This window comes from Dermochelys coriacea, chromosome 1 (genome assembly GCF_009764565.3).
Source record: "Dermochelys coriacea isolate rDerCor1 chromosome 1, rDerCor1.pri.v4, whole genome shotgun sequence".
NCBI classification, from domain to species: domain Eukaryota; kingdom Metazoa; phylum Chordata; order Testudines; family Dermochelyidae; genus Dermochelys; species Dermochelys coriacea.
The window spans coordinates 325,125,639-325,143,475 of NC_050068.2; the positions used below are offsets into that span (position 1 = coordinate 325,125,639).

Below are 17,837 nucleotides of genomic sequence, written 5' to 3' on the forward strand. Positions count from 1 at the left end.
GCAGCAGGGGGGGGGAAAGGAGGAAAACCTTTCATGGTGACAAGCAAGGTAGGCTATTTCCAGCAGTTAACAGGAATATCAGAGGAACAGTGGGGTGTGGGGTGGGAGGGAGAAATACCATGGGGAAATAGTTTTACTTTGTGTAATGACTCATCCATTCCCAGTCTCTATTAAAGCCTAAGTTAATTGCATCCAGTTTGCAAATTAATTCCAATTCAGCAGTCTCTCGTTGGAGTCTGTTTTTGAAGCTTTTTTGTTGAAGTATAGCCACTCTTAGGTCTGTGATCGAGTGACCAGAGAGATTGAAGTGTTCCACAGTGCCATCCACAGCCTCAGAAACAACTCTGACATCATAATCAAAAAGGCTGACAAAGGAGGTGCTGTCGTCATCATGAATAGGTCGGAGTATGAACAAGAGGCTACTAGGCAGCTCTCCAACACCACTTTCTACAAGCCATTACCCTCTGATCCCACTGAGAGTTACCAAAAGAAACTACAGGTTTCAGAGTAGCAGCCGTGTTAGTCTGTATTCGCAAAAAGAAAAGGAGTACTTGTGGCACCTTAGAGACTAGCAAATTTATTAGAGCATAAGCTTTCGTGAAGTGAGCTGTAGCTCACGAAAGCTTATGCTCTAATAAATTTGTTAGTCTCTAAGGTGCCACAAGTACTCCTTTTCTTTTTGCAAAAGAAACTACAGCATTTGCTCAAGAAACTCCCTGAAAAAGGACAAGAACAAATCCGCACAGACACACCCCTGGAGCCCCAACCTGGGGTATTCTATCTGCTACCCAAGATCCATAAACCTGGAAATCCTGGACGCCCCATCATCTCAGGCATTGGCACCCTGACAGCAGGATTGTCTGGCTATGTAGACTCCCTCCTCAGGCCCTTCGTTACCAGCACTCCCAGCTATCTTCGAGACACCACTGACTTCCTGAGGAAACTACAGTCCATTAGTGATCTTCCTAAAAACACCATCCTAGCCACTATGGATGTAGAAGCCGTCTACACCAACATTCCACACAAAGATGGACTACAAGCCGTCAGGAACAGTATCCCCAATACTGTCATGGCTAACCTGGTGGCTGAACTTTGTGACTTTGTCCTCACCCATAACTATTTCACATTTGGTGACAATGTATACCTTCAAATCAGCGGCACTGCGATGGGTACCCACATGGCCCCACAGTATGCCAACATTTTTATGGCTGACTTAGAACAACGCTTCCTCAGCTCTCGTCCCCTAATGCCCCTACTCTACTTGCGCTACATTGATGACATCTTCATCATCTGGACCCATGGAAAAGAAGCTCTTGAGGAATTCCACCATGATTTCAACAATTTCCATCCCACCATCAACCTCAGCCTGGACCAGTCCACACAAGAGATCCACTTCCTGGACACTACGGTGCTAATAAGCGATGGTCACATAAACACCACCCTATATCGGAAACCTACTGACCGCTATTCCTACCTACATGCCTCTAGCTTTCATCCAGATCATACCACTCGATCCATTGTCTACAGCCAAGCGCTACGATATAACCGCATTTGCTCCAACCCCTCAGACAGAGACAAACACCTACAAGATTTCTATCATGAATTCCTACAACTACAATACCCACCTGCTGAAGTGAAGAAACAGATTGACAGAGCCAGAAGAGTACCCAGAAGTCACCTACTACAGGAGAGCCCAACAAAAAAAACAACAGAACGCCACTAGCCATCACCTTCAGCCCCCAACTAAAACCTCTCCAATGCATCATCAAGGATCTACAACCTATCCTGAAGGATGATCCATCACTCTCACAGATCTTGGGAGACAGACCAGTCCTTGCTTACAGACAGCCCCCCAATCTGAAGCAAATACTCACCAGCAACCACACACCACACAACAGAACCACTAACCCAGGAACCTATCCTTGCAACAAAGCCCGTTGCCAACTCTGTCCACATATCTATTCAGGGGATACCATCATAGGGCCTAATCACATCAGCCACACTATCAGAGGCTCGTTCACCTGCGCATCTACCAATGTGATATATGCCATCATGTGCCAGCAATGCCCCTCTGCCATGTACATTGGCCAAACTGGACAGTCTCTACGTAAAAGAATGAATGGACACAAATCAGACGTCAAGAATTATAACATTCAAAAACCAGTTGGAGAACACTTCAATCTCTCTGGTCACTCGATCACAGACCTAAGAGTGGCTATACTTCAACAAAAAAGCTTCAAAAACAGACTCCAATGAGAGACTGCTGAATTGGAATTAATTTGCAAACTGGATACAATTAACTTAGGCTTGAATAGAGACTGGGAATGGATGAGTCATTACACAAAGTAAAACTATTTCCCCATGGTATTTCTCCCTCCCACCCCACACCCCACTGTTCCTCTGATATTCTTGTTAACTGCTGGAATTAGCCTACCTGTTTGTCACCATGGAAGGTTTTCCTCCTTTCCCCCCCCTGCTGTTGGTGATGGCTTATCTTAAGTGATCACTCTCCTTACAGTGTGTATGATAAACCCATTGTTTCATGTTCTCTGTGTGTGTGTATATAAATCTCTCCTCTGTTTTTTCCACCAAATGCATCCGATGAAGTGAGCTGTAGCTCACGAAAGCTTATGCTCTAATAAATTTGTTAGTCTCTAAGGTGCCACAAGTACTCCTTTTCTTTTTGTGTATACCACAGTTTCTGTCAGTAGAAGTATCTTTTCTAAAATTTTTTCAATATCTTTAAAACAGGTTGGTTATTGTTTCCACACGCTGTCCATATCTCTTGCTCATGTAACTGAGAATTGTTTGTCACATGAGGGAGCCAGAGGGCTCTGAATTTCTCTGCTTATGATGGCATACCACAAGCCTAGGTATTTTTTACATGGGAACATTTTAGGTTGGCATATAGCATTTTGTGGGGATCTATCCAGCCATGCGAGTACATAGGACTCTTCATGTGATGTAGAACTGTTCAATTTTGGCAAATAATAAATTTGTAGATTTGAAGCTTATCTCAGCAAAGAAGGCAAATTCACTCGTGAAATCAGTTACTTTCTGGAGACGAAACACACATCAGGAATACCGTGTTTCATTATAGTTAACATACTAAATTTCTCCCTCTAAGAGAGAGAGGAAACCTGATCTGGTTCTGGCTCTATGGAAATTTTCAATTTTCAAGAATCAAAAAGTAATATTTTATCCCACATGAAAGAAAACTATATTGGGGTGGGTTTGGGTGGAGTGTTGTTTTTCCTGCCCAATGTCCCAAAGACAACGGACTAAAGAAAATTCACTTATTTTTGTTGTTGACATGTTGCAGGTTCATGGCAGATGTGTCTGTCAGCACAACACTGACGGCATGTCCTGTGAAAGGTGTAAAGAATTCTACAATGATGCTCCCTGGAGGCCAGCTGAAGGATCACAGGATAATGCTTGCAAATGTACCTGACAAATAGTTACTTAATTTTCATCAGATAGGTGATAGCACAGTACAATCCCATGCATTGCCTACAAGGACAGATAAGCTTTCACATGGGCTCATTTCTCATGCTTAAACGAGAATAGGATAACCTAGATGGATTCAGGTGTCAGCGATGCATTGTCAGGCGAGATATGTGGCAACTGCTGCGTCCCCTGGTGGTATATCCGTATAGCCCAACATTTGTGTTGCTCTCAGTGAAGGAGAGCTATTTCAATTTCCAATTCTCTGTAAAGAATAAAAGTAAAGTGAACAAGAAAAGGCAAAGAAGGCAAAAGAGATTATTCACTGGTTAGGGTTCTTGTTGCAAATGAGAATATTATTTAGACAAAGCTGTATTCTTTTCAGTAGATTACTAGCAGATTACTAAACCATCTTCAGTACACTAGAAAATTGTGATGGCCACAGGGATCTAAGACATTCTGGGCCAGATTTACCTTTACGCTCCAGCTGCTTTGCACCACCCCAGTGATGTAAAGCAGTCAGACCATACCGCTGAATCTGATCTGTAAATTCTGTGCATCTGACTGTGTTCTCAGTTGTTATATCAGTGAAAATTATGAGTCGCTCCACTGAATTTTCATGCTGGTAAAGACAGTGTGAGATCAGAATCAGACACTTTACTTCAGCTGTGACATTCTTCATCCCCACTCCCAGGCTTGCGGGGCGGTCAGACCCAGGAACTATTCACCCCCCGCCAGGCTTTTGAGTGGGGTTGTCAGCTCCAGGTCTTTTTCATCCTCCCTAAGCCTGAGCAGGAGAGGAAGGGGTGCTGTTCAGTTCCAGTTGTGTCCTCTTCTCCCTCTTCACAGGGGAAAAGAGGAGATGACTCACTTTCTACAGGTATGGGGGGCACTACCCGCCTCCTGCAGCAGCTCTGGTTGGTTGTTCTTTCCCAAGAGATAAGAAAGTGGGGAAGGCAGCCAATCAGAGGGGCTTTTCCCCTGGGCAGGGCAAGACATCCCATGAAAACTGGCTCCAGCTGTAACAAAAATCAAATTATTCATGATCAGATCATGAGAATTGGCAACACTGCCTATTGCTCTCACTGAAACCAATGACACTTTACACTGATTGACTGGTATTTTAAAAAACACACATCCACACCAAACGAGAGTTTATAATTATTCAGAATTATCAGTTATGCATATTGCTAACGTATGTAAACAAGTGAACTTATTATATTTACCTCATCCTCCCACTCCATTCCCTCCTATTGTTTGTCACACTCACTGGTTCCACTTTGTCTTTGATTAGGCCCCAATCCTGCAAACACTCATCCATGTGCTTAGCTTTTTGCAAGTGCGTAATCCCACTGAAGTCAGTTGAACTACTAACTTGCATAGTGTACTTGTTTGCAGGATCAGGGCCATACATTGTAATCTCTCTGAGCATGGTACTATGTACAGATCCTGGGCTTGTAAATCACCTGGCATAATGGGGCCGTAGTCATTAGTGACACATTAGGGCACTACTACAAATACAAATTAAAAAATAATATTAACATTAATTATTGACTTCAGTGGGAGCACGATCAGAAGTATGAATCAAAATGTGCCAGCTCTTAAATAAACCACACTGTTTTCTGTTTTAGCGTGTAAATGCAATGGCCATTCGGACCGATGCCATTTTGACATGGCCGTGTACATAGCTAATGACCGCATCAGTGGTGGCGTATGTGAAGACTGCCAGCACCATACCATGGGGCAACACTGTGATCAGTGCAAGCCCTTCTTTTACCGGGATCCCCTCAGAACAATTTCAGACCCTCGTGCCTGCATCCGTAAGTGCGCTGTTCTTTCCCCCCTTTACAAATGGTTAACAACGATTGGCTCAAAATTAAATATTTCCAGTTCTCTTTGTAAGCTGCTACCCTCTCCAAGTGCTTTCTTCATTGATACACTTTAATAATCAATATAGATGTAAAAATGTTTGCCTACCTCAGAAGCGGAAGCATTGTATAGACCAGTTGATTAACAGCATTTTCAAGGAAAAAGACCCTGCATTAATTTCAACTATGGCTCATCACTGAATTCAGCTTTGAAGTCCAGCAGGGAGGTTATCTTTCTTGTAACAAATCAGCGTAAATATGAATAGCCATAAATGGCCAGAGTCCGGCCAGCCCCTGCATAGATGCAAGAGAAGAGGCGAACACAATGAATTCCCTATAACCTTGCATCCTTCAAGATGGATTTACCAGAACCCTATTCAGGAGTGTATTGCTTGCTTTTTCCTACCATCTTGGAGATGCTAGGTACCTGAAAGAGGGTGAGGAGTGACTAGGATGGGACTATTACTCCTCCCTCTGCACAAAGAGAAGAGGGAAGCATTTGCATTCTTCAAGGGATGGGTAACTCCCCCTCCAATATGTTTTGCCAGGAAGGCCCTTGGAATAATTCTGGTTAAGATGAGGCTTTGCTTTTAGAGTGTCTAACACTCTGGGGCCCTTATCCTGGCAGGAGTCTCTGGGCACTACCTGAATACAAATATTTAATAAATAATAGCAGTTATGGGACCTGCATTTTAATGTGTATTTCTAAATATCATTATTTCCACATCTCCATTTGAATATCTGTGTTTGTAGCCTGTGATTGTGACCCAGAAGGCACATTATACAGTGGGTTGTGTGAAAGCTGTACAGACCCTATTCTTGGAACTATTGCTGGTCGGTGCCTTTGCAAGGAAAACGTTGAGGGAGTCCGTTGTGACCAGTGCAGGCGGAACTACTATGGGCTGAGTGGCAGTGATCTTCTTGGCTGCCAGCGTATGTAAACTATGATCTTTTTCTTTTTTCCTTTCAAAACTTAATTTTATGTGACAGAGGCAGATAAAAAATAAATCTGGCCCCTTTACAAGTCACATCAGGTTGTCTGCCGTCACTTATGTCACTTACTTCACGATGATATTTCCTGGAAATGATCTGAAATGAATCAGAAATGTAGGGCTGGAAGGGACCTGAAAAAGTCATCCAGTTCAGTCCACTGCACTGTGGCAGGACCATGTAAACCTAGATCATCCCTGACAGGTATTTGTCCTACCCAGAGGTGCCAACTCCGTGGATGCTCCAGGGCTGGAGCACCCATGGGAAAAAATTGTGGGTGCTCAGCACCCACCAGCAGCCCTGCTGGTCAGCTCCTCCCTCTTCACCCCCCCCCATGCCTCCCATCTGCCAGTGGGCCCTGCTGATCAGCTCCTCCCCTAGTGCCTCCCGCCCATCAGTGATCTACTGTTCAGTGGCATGCAGGAGGCAGTGGGGCGGGGGGGGGGAAGAGCGGTGGTAGGAAGAGGTGGAGCAAGGGCAGAGTGTGCTTGGGGAGGGGAGGAACAGGGTGGGAAGAGGCAGGGTAAGGGAGGGATGGGGTCTGGGGTGTAGCAGGGGTCGAGCACCCCCAGGGAAACCAGAAAGTCAGCACCTCCAACCTGTTCATAAAAACCTCCTGTGACGGGGATTCTATAACTTCCCTTGGAAGCTTATTCCAGAGCTTGACTACCCTTACAGTTAGAAAGTTTTTCTAATATCCAACCTAAATCTCCCTTGCTTCACATTAAGCCCATTACTTCTTGTCCTATTTCAGTGACATGGAGAACAATTGATCACCATCCTCTTTATAATAGCTTTAACTTGTTTGAAGACTGTTATCAGGTCCCCCCAGTAATGGAGACCAGTCAATAAAGGAAAGTAGGACTAGAAATATACGATTTGCCAAAAACATGGTAGTAAATATGTGATCTGATTCCTTTGATTTCAAACAGATGATATTTTTATTTATATTAAACAAGTATCAGGGTAATTTGGTAATCACGAAGGAGACTAGCTTGAATCGCTAATAGTGCAGGTAGGCTTTATGCAAGACTTCCCCAGCATGCCTCCCGCAACGCACTGCCCTCCTGGCTTGCAACACGCATGCTGTCCCAGGTTGTAATGTTCTGCTGTCAGTTTGTAGGGTTGTTAGTGACACAGACAAATGTCCATTGCAAGCACCTTACATCAGATTTTGCAGAGTCATGTCCTGGGTTAGTATTTCAAAAGCATATAGAAACTATTTACCTGGGCAGGTAAACCAGTGCCTTTTAAACAGAGGAAAAGGGGAATGTCCTCAAAATCCCTAGCTGAACATTCATATTCATGTTTTTATACCTTAGAAATATGAATGGAAGTCCATATAAACCCACCTGGAATAGAAACAAAACAGATGAGGTCTGCATTACCATGTGAGAGCACTCTTTTGGGGATGATTTAGGAGACCCTGTACTTTGGGCTGGTAAAGATCAAGCAGGTGGCAAACCTGACATGCTGGGTATCAGAAGGCTGCAGACTGCATTACTCTTGAACTTTCAGCCAATCGTTTCTTTGAACCAGTTTCAAGTGAAATTGTGCACCCTTGTCCTCCTCAGGGACTGTCAAATTTTGCAAACACATTGTGCTGATCAAAGAATAAATAACAATAAGGATAATAAAGGCAGAGGTTAGGCTCAGCAAAGGTGAGAATACTAAAGTGGAACAAAGATGAAGAATTCAGCAGAAACCACTGCACAGAACTTCTTCCAGGAGTCCAACATGTTTTGCCAGAGTCATCCCTTGCACACCAGCAGAGCTTCTCCTTTCAGATGCCCACCACAAATACGTGAGGAAAATGATCTGCCCCTCAGAAACAGCTGGTTTGCGAAGTGTTAATTGGATTCTGAAGCTGGTCTTCTACAGTTTGTTCCCCCGATACTTGAGTGCAATGGTTATTTCGAATTCCCACCAAAAGTCAGCATAGGGCTTGTTCCTGCAGTGGTACTAACAGAGGTGATTATGTGTTTCTTTCCTTGCAGCCTGCTCTTGCAACCCTTCTGGGAGCTTGTCTTTCTCGATGTGTGATCCAGTGACTGGAGAGTGCCTCTGCCAGCGCTTTGTCACAGGGCCACATTGTGAAGAATGCCTTGTATGTAATCAGGAGGCTTTTGTTATTGCTTCATGTAGCATCCTGTTTTACACCTCCTCAAAAGTCGTTCCCTTGCCCATATCCTGCCTCCTTATTTGCCTCTGCCATGGACCTCCTATTAAAGGGGAACACAACACGATGCCAAGTGGAAATGGCCCATAAGCCACAACATTTATCATAGAATTAGACAAAAAAGAGTGACAGGGCATGAGAACAAATAGTCCTTGCTACAAGGAGCCCTCAGATGAGTCTCTCCACCCATTCTAATTAAAGCAACCTGGAGATGGTCCTCTGTGGTGCTCAATTGATTCAGCCTGGTCTGGCTGACTGGCACATAGCCAGATTCTGCTCTTACTGAAGTTACTGGCAAAACTCCCATTGTTTTCAATGGAGCAGGATTGAGCTGTTAGATGACTAAACCAGCAAATGCTGTAGCCCTGTAGAGATAGTTAGATTGCCCCAAGTACATCCCCCAGAAGACTCCAGTGGGGATGGGGCAGAGGGCTACTGCCTTGTGAGTGACCTCTGCAGTTTCTACCATGTCCCCAGTATGACGGCCCTGAGTAATGGTGGAGATAATTCCTTGTGAGACTACCCATACTCACTGTTGTTGAAAACACTTGATGGCTTATGCCTTCTATGTTCTTTTATGGGGGAAGTTGTCATGGCTGAAAATGTAGGTGGGAACAGTTAGGGTTGGACAAGTATTGAAAAGCATTGTCTATGAATATTCACTTGACACTTTAAATGACTGAGCTTCATCCTTGATTGGGCCTTTTTGTGAACATTTGTGCAGCCAAGTTTACTGGCACCAGCTTTTGCAGAAAGAAAATGAATGAAATCGATAGTCCCAATGAAAGCAGAGTTTCTTTTAGTCAAAAAGGATTGGGCTTTTTGTTATTTGTTAAATATTCCCGCCAAAAATCAATACATTTTCCTTTCTTATCATAGGTAGGATACTGGGGGCTTGGGAATAATTTATATGGCTGTTCTCCGTGTGGCTGTGACATTGGTGGAGCCCACAATAACTTGTAAGTCATTTAAAGTATCATTCTCCTTTTGATTGTGATGAATTAACACCAGCACATATTGCACCTGTTTGATAGGGTCATGGGATCTCATGGTTAATGAAGAAACCAAGTAGTTTAGAGACAGAGGTTCATCGTGTGTGAGCAATGTAAAACACCCTGGTGTATAAGATTTTGTGACTCTATTAGCGATGTTTAAATGGATTTGAGTCTGACCAGGAAATGTCAGTACATACTAGGGAACTTTTAGTGTGCAGCAGCAGGGTCCATGTGTACAGTTTGTGCGCAGCACACTGGACGGCTGGACACCTTAGCTTGCTATGCAGTAAGTGTTTATGTAGATGTGCTCTTATCTTTTTCTCTGAAGCAAATTTTAAATCATTAAGATTCAAGATCAGTTAAATGAAAAGTACAAACCACCCCAACCTGACTCCCGATGCACAGGGCCCCCAACATTGTACAGTTAGTTAGGGACAATATTTTTGAATTTGGATTCCTACATTCATGTTTAGGCATCTAAATAAATAGCCTGGTTTTCAAAGGTACTGAGTTCCCATTGCTTTAAAAAAAATGCAGGACTTTAGGCCACTCACATTTGAAAACGTTGGCCCTATACTTTGCTGGGTCAGGGTCTTTATTACTCCAGGAAAAAGGTTACTAGAGTGCATGGTGTAGTCCCATATAGTAACTCCTACAATATGTTTCTATGCACATGGTTAGGTAAAACCAAGCTAGTGAATACAGGACATATTGCAGTTTATGGAATTGGTAGTGCAATCAAGGGTGACAAACATATACCTTTGCCAGCTGATTAATAAAGAAGCACTGGAATAAACTCCAGCATTACAAGAAAGAAATAGTAGTTGCTGGAAAAATATTTAAAAATTGAGTTAATTTTACAATGAAAGAAACAATAAGAATAAAAGCAAAGGTAGAATAGCTACCCCCTGTGTATGGTACACAAACATATGTGCATTTATGAGACTCTTCTTTCCCACCTGTTCATCCAGGTGTTCATCAAGCGATGGGCAGTGTAAATGTCTTCCTAACATTGTGGGCCGTCAATGTACAGAAGCAGCCCCAGGCTACTTCTTTTTACCATTGGATTATTATATCTATGAAGCAGAGCATGCAAAGCCACTTCCCGGATCTGCACCTTTGGTATGTTTCGCTTTTATGTGCGGTATTCAGAGGTAATGTGTAAGGGAGTCTAGGCTGGTGTCAGTGGAATGCTGAGGGCAAAGGGGAGAGTGCTGTAGCAGGAAAAGCAACCAAAAGGAGGATGGACGATAATTTCATGTCAAGTGGGTTCCTCGCCCTCCCCTGTAATTTTAAATGACACTCCTCATTGTGTAAATTACACTGACTGACACTCCCTGGCCCTAGTCTTTGACTGTAACCAGAGAGCCCTTGGAGAAGTGCCCACAGGTGTCCTCTGTGTTCCCCCAGTCTTGAGTTGTCCAGGTACCTGGCCAGTTCCGAGTGTAAATTAGAGCATCCTGAAGGCTTATGCCAGCTGCCAAAGAGCCCGAGAGGCCATGATGGCAGCTGGATACTCTGGAGTGCTGAGGTGCCTGGCACAGACCTTCATCTCTGGCCAAAGCACTTTATTAGAAAGAACCTTTCTATGTGGTTCTATCCCAACTGTGGCTTCCCATATGTGAGGGGTGTGGGTCTTCCTCTACTCATTAATGCCAGCTTTAGCATAGCTCTAATGGACTTGTTTAGACTTGCTTACACCACTGCATACACTGACTCTGAACTTAGTCCAGATTCTTCAAAAGTTCACATAACTGAGCCAGTCCATATGTCTTTTAGAATATTGATTTTTAGAATAGTTTCTTAATATAGACATTGCTGTTGTGCATCCACAATGCAAGCTTTGGTTCTACTGGAATGTGTTCTCTTCTTCCGCCAAGATTTCTACAAATGTTTCCTCTCTCATGTGTCCTTGAGAAGCCACAAGCAGGGGATAATAAAAAATTATTTATTTGCTTGGCATATCTGCAAATAATCAGATATAATCACAAGCAGTAATCTGGAACCTATGTTCCAGTAATGAAATAGAAAACAGATTTCTGGGACATAGTGTGGAGTGCCAATTGTCTGTGGCAATAAAAGCTAGTTGGAACAGTGGTTATATCTTTGCTGCAGATAAAAGCGTGTTCTTAACTCGAATTACCTAGCTAGGGTTACACAGCAGTGACGACATGGCAACTCTGCTTTTAACTCATGTTACCAACTCAAGGGGGACTCTGGGGTTGAACCTGAGCTGCTAACCTGAGTTAAAAGCTCAGATGCTGTGTCTTCACAGCTGTTTCAACGCAAGTTAGCTAATTCAAGGTATTTGCAGTGAAGACATAGGCATTGCGAAAGAGAGACATTTTCAATGCTTATTGAGCCAAATTCTTGGAGCTTCCCCCATTTACACCAGAGAGACTGTAGCCTATTGTTTGGATTTTCATTTTTACATGGTCATCTATGCTGAAAGATTGTTCAAACTGCGCTGTCACATAAATCATCCATTTTTGCTTTTAAGGTTAAAGCAACAGCTTTACCAAGGTGTGATGTCTATTTTCAGCAGCAAGGATATGATTTCACTATTGAAAATGGAAATATTGTATTAAACAGGAGCAAGAAACGAAGCGTAAGAAAACCAGGGTTGGAACAGGTAAACAGATACTACAGTAATCATTCAACAAAGAATTGCAACAAATGCTGCTAATGTTTAATATTGCAACAAGAGTTTTGGTTTAGGGAATTAATTAAACCACTGGTGACTATGAAATTGGAATTTACAGGCCTGTGTATCAGAATCCTTATGCCAATGGGATACATTAATTCATTAATACATTAATTCAGTTCATATACAATTGGGCTGGATATTTTATAATTCTCACACACACACACACAGAGTCTTATTTTGCCATGTTTAGTGGACAAGCTGTAGGACAAATTCAGAGATTTGTTTAGAAACAAAAATGTGAGAAGGGAAAAAATCCATTTTTTTTCCTCCTAGTAGGGGGCTCATTTTCAGCTTCTGAGACTTACATGGATACTTGCATCATACCTATTACAATCATTGCAATTTAAGCCGTTGTGATCTTTCCCATTATAAACATCTGCAGTCATGGATAATAGACTGCCCAGAAAAATGTGTCTGTGAGTAAACAGCCTGAAATGTCTATTAAACATATTTTAAAATAGATTATAGTTATGTCTAGAAAACAGAGAAAGAAAGAGATGGAGAAAGAGATGACACCTTTATTCACATAAAATTACATTAAAACTATTTTAAAATGTTATAAAATTGCACTATATAAGCAAAAGACATGAATAAAATAAAGCAAAACACATTAAGCAAACATTAAACATGGATCACTAAAGCATCATCATGAAGGCTAAGATTTTGTCATGGATATTTTTAGTAAAAGTCATGGACAGGTCACAGCAAAAAAAAAAAAAAAAATTAATGGAAGCTGTGACCTGTCCATGACTTTTATTAAAAATATACCTGACAAAATGGGGATCTGCGGGTCCCCACACTGCCTGAAGCTCAGCTGCTGCAAGGGCTAGGAGCGGAGTACCCCCAGTGGCAGCGGCCAGAAGCTGTGGGGGTTCTCCTGCAACAGCCAGGAACTGCAAAATTCCCCAGCCAGGAACTGGGAGGTTCCTCCGTCAGTGGCCAAGGGCTCAGATTTCCCGCCACCCATGGGGGTCCTCTGTTGGGGGCTCAGGGATTCCCCTGCTGCCTATGGCTGCCAGGGGCTCAGGGGTTGCCCTGCCAGTGGCTGGGGGTTCTCTGCCAGCTGGAGGCTTGGGGGTTCCCCCACTGCCGACAACGGCTGGGGGTTTGGGTGTTCCCCCACTGCCTGTGGCGGCTGGGGGCTCCAGGTACCTCCCCCAAAGATCCCATTGGCCACAGTTCACCATTCCCGGCCATGGTCCACCGTTCCCGGCCAATTGGAGCTGCGGGGGGTGGTGCCTGGAGGCAAGGGCAAAGCACAGAGCCCTCTGCATCCCCCCACCCCCAGGGACGTGATGCCGGCCGCTTCTGAGCAGCAATCCCATGGGCCGGATCCAAAGCCCTGAGGGGCCAGATCTGGCCCACAGGCCGTAGTTTGCCCACCCCTGCTTTAGTACTATCCAAAAAGTCACTAATCTCCTTCTCACTCTACCACCCTTCCTATGTAGCTGACAGACTGGGACATCTGGAACTAGTGAGAAGTCAGAGATCATCATTGTCCTCTTCATCTCCCTCAGACTCAGCCAGCTCAGAAGAACATTGAGCCACCACTGTAACATTCTTATCATTCATGCAGGAGAGAGATTCAGTGGGATTAGCTGGCATATCTGTTGCCCCAGGAATGGTAGGCAGTGCATGGGCAGGAACCCCTCAAATGACCAGGGTCACCAGACTAGAAACATTTCATGTTTTCAGTAGTATCAAATACTGTATAATCTATGTAGTGCATTAAAACCAGGTTCGAGAGCTGTTCCAGGTTATTTAGAACCACGTAAAACTGGTGGCAGAATGACACAACATGCCCCACATCTGGGTTCTTGCAGTGTAACAGAATCATCCTAAGAGCAGAAACTATCTTCCCATAGTGGGAGAGAGCAGATACCAATGTCTTGTTGTGAAGGAAGGGGGGACATTGGAAAAAACTACTTTATTAGCAGGAGTAAACAAGGGGAAATACTTGAACAAAAGACTCCTTGACCCAGAGTCCCTACTGTACCAAACAATTCACAAAGTGCTCCTGGGCCAGGAAAGTCACTATAGATTTGCTTATTCAAGAGGCAGATTTTATATTAGCACAGCCAATAACCTTACCGACGCTCAGCACCACATCCTCTGCAGTGCAGGAGACAGCAGGCACACCCCGAACCCCATGCTTGCAGGTCAAACCACTAAACCCATCTGAAGTGAACTCCATGGAGAAAACCACCCACTCATCCCAAGGGAGAAAAAGGGGGAACCAACAACACCCCTGAAACAAAGAAACAGAAAGTAACCAAACAGACTAACAGAAACCCAGCTAAAGCACATAATAGACACAGCCTCACTTCTAGAAGCTCCCACAATCCCCAGACAAAGAGCGAGAGAGGTTTTCTAGATGTGACTATAACTTTAATTTATATATATGAGGTTTTTTAGGGGACCAAATCTTCAGCATGTTTACAAAATGATGCTGACTAGTTGCAGAAACTAGGAATCTGCACAGCAGAAGGACCTATCTTTTTCCTGAGTAGCAGCCGTGTTAGTCTGTATTCGCAAAAAGAAAAGGAGTACTTGTGGCACCTTAGAGACTAACAAATTTAAGTTTGTTAGTCTCTAAGGTGCCACAAGTACTCCTTTTCTTTTTATCTTTTTCTTGTATTTATTGTTCACGGTGTCACTATCTCCTTGCAGGGCTGGGTTCAGTCTGGGAGGAACTCTGCTCTGGACATTGTTTTCAGGGAGCCCACCCCTGGCAAACCTGTCACATGGACAGGTCCTGGCTTTGCCCGTGTCCTGAATGGTGCCAGATTAAGGTTTACTATCAGCAACATTCCCTTTGCAATGGACTTTGATATCGCTCTTCGTTATGAACCTGAGGTATTTGAATTCAGACTTTTAATTCACCATTAACACTTGCCTAAGAGATGCTGTTCCAGAGCAGGGTCTCTTTTACTTTTAGTAGTAATATGACAAATGAACAAGAGCTTTGGACTGACGCATCTGTTTTCAAATGGGGCTGATTTCTACAAAGGTTTGGAGCAAAACTATCAGCTTTATCCTATCATATTTTTCACCCATAAATAGAAGATATAGGGCCCCAAACCTGCCATGTACTTCACAGTGGCCTGTAAAGATGAAGTAATTATGTATCAACAGGCTCTGATAACCAACCTAGCACTAGGACAAGGGTCTGGCTACCAGACCCACTCGTGTGCCACAGCTGGCTAGTGCATATGCTGCCACAGGCAGCACATGCTAGCTAGAAGCACACACTGTACTTCTGAGAGGGCAGCAATGGGTTTCTCCCCACCCCCTCCACCACCACACACACAGATATGTTCCCTGGTCACCTTGAGCCAGTCTGCCTTGTACCCAAGCAGGATTGTTCTGCTTTCTGAAAGCTGGTACCATTCTACTTTGCCCCCTCTCCCCAGCCTTGTTGATCTATGCAGGGCAAGATTTACCCCATAGTATGACTTTTGAAGCATCTTTAATGATAAGGTTGCTTGAGGAAATGAGAGATTTCCTCCTCTTAAGCTTAAGGTTCAAAAAATCCAATATTGTCATTTTAAACTAAAAAAAAAAGGCCTTTTCACCTTTTTCAAGGGAGCAGTAACATGCACCCCACACAGCAATGCACGTAGGGCGGTCCGGTCCACTGTACCAGCAAGGTATTTATAGCCAGTACGGTGTACCGGAAAGACACAGGAGGAGCTGGTGGCCCCACACCAGCAGCTTCTGTGGTGCAGCTGTCCCACCCCAGCCCCACTCTTTGGCCTTCAACGGACCTTTGTCTCCTCTGTCTGTACAGCAGCAGCCCCGCCAGAGGACAGGGCTGGGGGGCCACAGCTGGTACAGCCGCAGGAGGAGCTGCCTGGGGCTGCTGGGGCCAGTGGCAGACTCAGGGGTGGTGCTGCTGGGGCAGAGGTGGTGTTGCTGGGCCGGGCCTGCTCCTAACTCCCCGAGCTGGCTGGGCTGGGCCGGGCTGGATGCTGGGTTTGTCTCGTTCTCCTCCCCTCTCGTCCAGCAGCCCCATTCCCAGTGCTCGGAGATGGGGATGCATACCTTGGAGACCAATTTTTTGGGTATTTTTTGAAAACGATCACAACTTTCTTCCCAAATGTGTAGTCTTTAGAAGATTGGATAGGAAGTATTACAGATGGGGCAACAGACTGGTTCACCGTAGGGCACACGCCACAGCTCAAGCCCAGCCACAGGAGAAGCACAAGAAGGAGAAGAGGGCTGGCAGCAGTGGGAGAGGCGTGCGCCATGACCCCTCAACAGCCGCTTACTGAGCGCTGGCAAGTCGTGCTAGTTCGTCCCCTGCCCTGGGGCCCGGCCAATGGGAGTTGTGCCTGCAGGCGGAGAGTGGGGCAGCACACGGACCCCCCTGGCCACCCCTAAGCCTAGGAGCCAGACATGCTGGCTTCGTCCCAGGAGCCGCATAGCACGGAGGCTAGCAGGGAACCTGCCAGCCCCGCTGCGCAGCGCTGCCAACCGGACAGTCAGTGGCCTGGCCAGCAGTGCTGATTGGAACTGCCAGGATCCCTTTTCAACCACGTGTTCCAGTTGAAAAACAGGCACATGGTCACTCTAGTGGAAGGACAAGGGACGGGGCTGGGGGCTGTAGAACTGTGCTGGAAAAGCTGCTGGCGTGGGGCTGCCCAGCAGCCCCATGTTCTCTCCTTTCCCCACTGCGGTTCCAAAGTCTCCAGAGCAGCAGGAGGAGGACAGAGCTCCGCCCCCGCCCAGGTAACGTGGGATGGATCATGGGGATAGAGCGGGGGGGCCCTGGACTGTGGGTGGGGCAGGGAAGAGTCACATGGAGGGTCACGTGGGGAGGTCACGTGCCCCCCCTTAGCTAGTGCCCCCCCATACCAGTAAGAAATGGATTCTTCTTGCACCACTGACCCCACATGATCCCCCTGCACCACATACCATTGTCATTCATAAAACAAAACAGAACCAGAACTGGGGAGTATTTTCTGGGCAGACCTCACTCTCCAGAATTCCTGATCTGTGTCCCCTGATTTGACTTCATCTTGTGCCCATATACTTGACACATGAAAAATGCATAATCATTTTAGATGTGATTAAACAGTTGGCAATTATTCCTATAAGCCACATATGTGGTCTACATGGCCAAGTAAAACATCCCTTTTTCCTTCACTTCTCAGATATTTACAGTAACACCACCATTCAGGTTATCCGTTATGACTGTTATACTTTAAACAGTTTACTAATCCACATAAAGATCCACTCCTGTCATTCTGAGTCAGGCAAAACTCCCATTGATTGAGAGTGCAAGAATCAGCTCTGAATGAGTCTGTGATTTTGAATTGTGCTGCTATGATATAAATTTTCTCAGGTAAAGATTTAGACAATACATTTAGAATTTTAAGAATCTCATTACAAAGTTATTTCAGTTCATTTTTACTTACTAGCAATTTGAGCAAAGTTATGTGCTGAATTCTGTGTTATAACCTCTTGGGACATATCCTTAAATGGTGTAAATGGGCACAGCTCCACTGACTTTGCTGGAACAATAGCCGTTTACATCAGTTCAAGATCTGACCCTCCATTTTGAACTTATTTGGATTATACTAACCATTGTTTTTCTCTTGCACTTTTCAGTAAAGAACATTCTAAAAAATATCATGTAATGAACAAAAGGG

At 44.6% G+C, this 17,837-nt stretch overlaps 1 protein-coding gene across 1 annotated transcript in view; it reads left to right on the top strand.

Annotated features, from left to right (window-relative positions):
- Window positions 1-17,837, top strand: part of LAMB4 (laminin subunit beta 4) — a 68,134-nt gene that overhangs the window by 19,106 nt on the left and 31,191 nt on the right. Inside the window, 7 exon segments of the mRNA XM_043507807.1 lie at window positions 3,323-3,443; window positions 5,076-5,264; window positions 6,066-6,245; window positions 8,300-8,409; window positions 9,361-9,440; window positions 10,448-10,598; window positions 14,854-15,039. Of these exon segments, the coding sequence (XP_043363742.1) occupies window positions 3,323-3,443; window positions 5,076-5,264; window positions 6,066-6,245; window positions 8,300-8,409; window positions 9,361-9,440; window positions 10,448-10,598; window positions 14,854-15,039 (1,017 nt within the window).